The sequence below is a fragment of the Bison bison genome, unplaced genomic scaffold (genome assembly GCF_000754665.1).
Source record: "Bison bison bison isolate TAMUID 2011002044 unplaced genomic scaffold, Bison_UMD1.0 scf7180017864289, whole genome shotgun sequence".
NCBI classification, from domain to species: Eukaryota; Metazoa; Chordata; class Mammalia; order Artiodactyla; family Bovidae; genus Bison; species Bison bison.
In genome coordinates, this window is record NW_011494861.1 from 5,191,937 (window position 1) to 5,198,611 (window position 6,675).

General features: G+C 48.0%; 1 protein-coding gene across 1 annotated transcript in view; it reads right to left on the reverse strand.

Annotated features, from left to right (window-relative positions):
• SLC45A1 (solute carrier family 45, member 1) overlaps positions 1–6,675 on the reverse strand; it is a 17,877-nt gene that overhangs the window by 11,049 nt on the left and 153 nt on the right. The window contains exons 2-5 of the mRNA XM_010850195.1: positions 6,425–6,668; positions 5,636–5,728; positions 4,886–5,110; positions 3–519 (exon numbers count right to left, since the gene is read on the reverse strand). Of these exons, the coding sequence (XP_010848497.1) occupies positions 3–519; positions 4,886–5,110; positions 5,636–5,728; positions 6,425–6,668 (1,079 nt within the window). The remainder of the gene's footprint in view (positions 1–2; positions 520–4,885; positions 5,111–5,635; positions 5,729–6,424; positions 6,669–6,675) is intronic.

Consider the following 6,675-nt stretch of genomic DNA (forward strand, 5'->3'; position numbering starts at 1 on the left):
CCCGGGGAAGGCTACCGCTGATGGCCTGCCTTGGGAGGCTGCCTGGGATGGCCAGGTAGCTGTCATGGCCACCCGTGAAGCAGTCGATGAGGACACTGTCGATGTTGGACGTGGCAAAGGACGAGGCAAACTCGTTGATGCCCGTCAGGGAGCTGTCTCTGCTGATGAAGCTGCCGTACTTGGGCGTGAGGGGGCTGAGCGGGGAGATGGGGCTGGAGAAGCTGGCATAAAGGCTGGGGCCTGGGGGTGGGCAAGGGACGGTCTGGCCGGCACCCTCCTCACACAGGACAGGCGGGGATGGAGGCAGTGGGAGGCTGGGGCTCTTCATGGCTGGCTTCTTCTCGCCTGGGGGCCGCAGGGGTCTCTCGGGGATGCTGACCAGGGTCAGGACAGTGGTAATGCTCAGGATGACAGCTGTGAAGATGTAGATGACCCGCAGCTGCCCACCCAGGGCTCTCCCGAAGCTGGTTTTATCCCAGTGGATCCCCCCGACCACGTATCCAAACCCTCCTCCGAGACCTGGGGAGAAAATCAACGGTCAAGTTTCCTCATGGGTTAGGGAAGAAAGCCTCCAAGAAGGTGCCCCCTTCCTTACTCGACTTGAAAAATCCACTCCAAGGACCTGGATGGATTATCTGTCCCATCTACACTGCAAAGAAAAGAAGAAGAAAATGGCTGGGGGGCGGTCCTGGTTGCCTGCACTCAAGGGTCATCTGCCAGGGCATGATGACCACCTGCCCTCGTCTGTTCCCCTCTGCACACAGCATTTTAGGAAGATCAGAAGTGAGTGTTGACTCCGGGTCACCTCTCCCCCTGAGGTCCCACTCCTCCCCCAGCTCCAGGACCATGTAAACTTGGAGACCTGGTCCCAGCACAGACCACGGCACGTGTGCACACGGGAATTCCAGGGGCCACCCTGGTCTTGCTTATCTGATGACATCATCCTCAGGCATGCCCACCATTAAGAGTCACCCCTAATGGGTCTCCTCTGCTGGCAGCTGTCCAGGCCCTGGAGCCTTTGGGGAACAGCAAGGCTGCAGGGATCTAGTCCTTTCCTCTGATCTCCCTCACCGATTCCACGGCCGTGGGGACCCAGCAAATGGTCAATGTTTCACGCAACACAACGTAAAAATGTGGTTGAAGTCACATTGCCCCCAGCCAGCAGCAATGGATATTCTCACCTTCAGAAAGTGCTGTTTGCCCCAGCCCACCTCTGGGTTTCCAAAGATGTGCCCTTTGACTTTGAGTCCAGCTGTATTTTGACCAGGCTACTGGTTTACTCCTGGCGATGCACAGGAGCCTGCATCGGACCATCATGTGTCCTGGGCTACCCTCTGAGTGGGGAGACCCAGCCACATCAGGGGTCTGCCTTCTAGACAGAATCTCAGACATGAGTTTGAACAAGCTCCGGGAGTTGGTGATGGACAGGGAAGCCTGGCATGCTGCAGTCTATGGGGTCACAAAAATCCTGAGCAACTGAACTGACTGAGGTTTATCCACCTCTCTACAAATGACCCAATTTCATTCTCCCTTTATTATTCTTAACTTCCCACATTTATGGTCCTAACTAGCTTCCTCTCACCCCTTCTGAAGACATAGTTGCAGATTTGTGACCCTTAATCAAGGTCAGATTTGTGAGAACTTAATTTTTTAAAAAATAATCAAAGGGACACATCTGCACAGCTAAGGAACCACACACCAACTCAACAGCAAAGAAACAAACAGCCCGATTCAAACAGTGGGCAAAGGACTTGAATAGACATTCATAGACATGATCTGTGAATGGCCAATAAGCACATGAAAAGATGCTTAATATGACCGATCATTAGGGAAATGCAACTCAGAGCCACAATGAGATATTACTTCACATCCATAAGGATGGCCACTATTAAAACAACTTTTTAAAACCCAGAAAACAATAAGTTGGCAAGAAAGCGGAGAAATTAGAACCCTTGTGCAGTGTTGGTGGAGATGTAAAATGGTGCCGCTCTTGTGGAAAATAGTATGAAATTCCTCAAAAAATTAAACATAGAACTATTGTCTGACCCAGCAATTCCATGTCTGTGTCTAGGCCCCAAAAGAACTAAAAGCAGGATCTTGAGATATTTATACATTCATGTTCATAGCAGCATTATTCACAACAGCTAAATTATTGAAGTAACCAGAGTCCATCAGAGGATGAATGGGTAAGCAAAGTGTGGTCTATGAATGCAACGAAACACTGTTCTGTCTTAAAAAGTAGGGAATTCTAACATACAGCACAACATGGGTGAACCTTAAGGACACTACACTCCGTGAAATAAGACCATCACCAAGACAAATTTGATTCCACTCACAGGAGTTACTTCAAGTAGTCAAATTCATAGAGAGAGAAAGTAGAATGGTGGCTGCCAGCGGCTGGGGAGAGGGGAGATTGGAGAATTATTACTTAATGGTCATGAGTTGGTTTTACAAGATGAGAACGTTATGGGGATGGATGGTGGTGATGATGACCCCACAGTGTGAGAGTATCACAGAACCACACACTTAAAAATGGCTAAAATGGTAGATTTTATGTTACTTGTATTCCAACATAACTTTTAAAAAGGAAAGAAAAAAAAATCAGACATGTAGAGATCTTCCTGTGCTTACAACAGGATTAAATCCTGATAAGTCCATCATAAGTTGAAAATATCATGGGCTGAAACAAAATGCACTTAATACATACTCATATATCAAATAGACAACCAGCAAGGATCTACTGTGCAGCACGGGGAACTATACTCCAATATATATAGTCACTAAGTCGAGTCCGTTTCTTTTGCGACTCCGTGGATGGTAGCCTGCCAGGCTCCCCTGTCCATTTTCCTGGAATTCTCCAGGAATGAATATTGGAGTGAGTTGCCATTCCCTTCTCCAGGGGATCTTCCTGACCCAGGGATCAAACCCAAGTCTTCTGCTTGGCAGGGGGTTCTTTACTGCTGAGCCACCTGGGAAGCCTATATGTATGTATCTCAGCCTCTTAGTTGTACATCTGAAAGTAACACAACATTGCAAATCAACTATACTTCAGATTTTTTAAAAAGGAGGAAAAAACACACTGAATACACCTAACCTACTAAATACCATCACTTAGCCCCACCCACTGTAAACATGCTCAGATGATTTCCATTAACCTGCAGTTGGGCATCTAACACAAAGCTTATTTTATAATAAAGTGCTGACTATCTCACATAACTGATTGAAGACTGTCCTGAAAGCAAAAAACAGATCAGTTGTAAGTGTAGGGATGTCAAACCTTAGTGGTGGCTGCCGCTGCCCAGCATCATGGGAGAGGCGTGTGTGCATGCTAAGTCGCTTCAGTTGTGTAGACTCTTTCCTGCCAGGCTCCTCTGTCCATGGGGATTCTCCAGGCAAGAATACTGGAGTGGGCTGCCATGCCCTTCTCCAGGGGATCTTCCCGACCCAGGGATTGAACACCCACCTCTTATGTCTCCTGCATTAGCAGGTAGAACCTGGAAATCCCCATGAGAGAGGACTGGACTGCTTATCAGTAGCTTGGGAACAGAGCAAAATCTAAACGCTTTTGTCAAAGGCAAAAAGTCGTAAGTCAAGCCATCATAAGTTGGGGTAAAAAGGTTTATACACACACATGTATGCACACATATATATATGTATGTATGTAAGGTAAAAAATGAATTCCTTCTTCTGACCTTCCAAACCCTGCCTGCCTGGATCCATGCAGAAGCTCCCTGGGCCCACACACATACAGTAGTGTAAAGAGAGAGTGATAAACAACTGCATTTTCTAGAAAAAGCAACTGAGGCTTGCAGAGGTCAAGCAGTTACCCAAAGTCCCACCATGAACAGGAGGAAAAACACAAACCTGATTCAGGATTTCAGCCCCCAGAGCTCAGACTTTCTAACTGCTGGGCCACCCAGTCTCTTCATACAGGCTCCCCACGTGTGACAACTTGCCCTTGATTTTTAGAAATCTTTTCCATCACTATTTTATTTTTTTGGCTGTGCCACAAGGCTTTCAGCATCTTAGTTCCCTGACCAGGGATGTGAGTTCAAGGTTAATGCATCAGTGATATATACAAAATAAGGTGTCTTTAGACAGAAACACATAAAACAAGGTTATGTATGGATCCATTGACCAAAATGATGTGATTGGAGGTTTGCAGGAAACTAACCCTGTATGTCTCCATGGGGATTTGGGGTTGGCTAATTCAGGACTTACGGCACTTTTGTAGGACGTAACTACACGAACAACAAGAACCAATGCTATATGATAATATCTACACACAGCTATATACACACATATTCATACACACCTACATACATACTTGCATGCATATATATCAACAATATCATCCATTAAAAATAACGAAATAATGCCACGCACAGCAACATGAATGGACCTGGAGACGACCATACTAAGAGAAAAACAAATACCATATGATCTCACTTATATGTGGAGTCTAAAAAAAATGATAACAAATGAACTTATTCACAAAACAGAAACAGACCTACAGACATAGAGAACAAATGTGTGGCTACCTAAGCAGGGAGGAGACGGGGGAGGGAGAGATCAGCATTTGGGGTTAACATGTACTCACTCCTATACATTAAACAGATGACGCTAAGGACCCACTGTATAGCACAGGGAACTACACGCATATCGTAATAACTATAAGGGAAAAGAATCTGCAAAGGAATGTATATTTTATCTATATCTATAGTATATATAACTGAGTCACTTTGCTGCACCCCTGAAAATAACACGACATTGTAAATCAACTATACAAGGAAATATAGATAAGATATATACATCTGATGTGTGTATTATTGATACCTGTGGTTTGAGAGATGCACTTTCAATCACTTCCCTGCTCCCCCCTTACCTGCCAGGAGGGCGTGGATGTTCAGGCCCCGGTCCTGGTCGGCTGGGCTGCACACGTCCATCATGTACGCGTGGCTAGGGTTGTCGGCCGAGTCCGCGCTGAAGTCCATCAGCACCACGCCGCACACGGTGAGAAGGATGCCCCACTTATGGTCACTGGCCGTGTCGGCCAGCGCCGTCCCAATGTCCCTGCCGTTGAGCAACAGCGAGAGGCCCAGAAGCGCCCCTGGGGATGGAGAACAGAGTCACCCGGGGAATGCAGACCTGCCGGCCCCGGCAGCCACCACTTAAGGCTAGAATCTTGAGGGCCCCAAGAGTTCCTTCTTGATCAAACCTCAAACAGAGAGCTTAGATCAGGGTTTTTATTCCATCAAGCATAGCTGGAACGATAGAGAAGACTTTATTAACTCTCTCTTTTTTTTTTTTTTTTGCTGAGCTGCGTGGCTTTTGGGATCCCAGGTCCCCGCTCAGGGATTGAACCCTGGCCACAGCGGTGAAAGCCTGGAACCCTAACCACTAGCCACCAGGGTACTCCTCTATTAACTTGTTTTAGAAACATGTTCAGAGAGACTTCCACAGTTAACCAGGGCCAGGTTACAGGGTGCTCCTGGCTCCCACACCAGTGACGTGAGCTGGATTATTGATTTTGGTCAATACTCTTTTAGATTTTCCCAAGAGAAAGTAGTTGGGGCCTTTTTTTAAAAAAATTCTTTCTTTCTTTCCATTTTATTTCGATGCCAAAACAACAGACCTATAGCCAGGACAAGAATGAAGGGGCGTCTCCTTCCAAACCTTGAGGTACATCGGTCACTCCAAGCACCCAACAGAGGCTGCAGTAGGAATCCTGAAACAGAGAAGGTCAGCGGTCAATGCTGGGGTCCCTCCCCAGAGTCCTGAAACACTTGCATTCACCCATCTCCAGGGCATCTAAAGAATCAGATGATGAAACTCCGAGCCAGCAACAAAACCCTAAGCGAGAAAACAAAAGATAGACTCTTGGAATCACTAAGCTTCTCCTTAAATTTTCTACTCAAGCCCCCATGAGGCATGGAGTTGCCATGACCTCCTTGGGAATCCGAGAAAGTGCAGGGTCTTCTAGATCCAAACTACCCCCCGCTGTATTGCTTGGGCCCTCCAGTGACAGCCTGGAGTCTACATGGTACCACATCCTCTATCTGATTCAGATAAAATTGCTTAAAAGATGGGGTCTGACCAGCCATACCTGGGTTTTCTAGCGGGTGTGCATGCTCAGTCGCTCAGTTGTGTTTGACTCTGAAATCCTATGGACTGTAGCCCACCAGGCTCCTCCGTCCATGGGATTCTCCAGGCAAGAATACTGGAGTGGGGTGTCATTCCCTTCTCCAGGGGATCTTCCCGACCCAGGGATGGAACCTGCGTCTCCTGCATTGGCAGGCGGATTCTTTACCTAGAGCCCCACACAACTGAGTGGGCTCAACTTTGGCTCCTCTCTTGTCCCCCAGTGAGGTTTCTGGAAGCTTCTAGGGAGGCTTCGGAGGCCGGCGGTCTGTGCAGGACTCACCGAGGATGGGGCTGATGAACCACACAAGGCTGTAGAGCTGGTCGGGCAGGCCCATCTGCAGCAACACGGGGGTCACGTAGGCCGTCTCCATGGCGTAGCTGAACTCAATGCCGAAGAGGACGGAGCCGTTGAACAGCAGCTCCCGGAAGGACCTCTGGGGGTGCAGGTCCCCGAAGTCCACCAGCTCGATTGGGCAGGGGGTGTTGGGGGGCGGGGGTGGTGCGGGCCGGATGCATTTCCTCCTCTTGGGG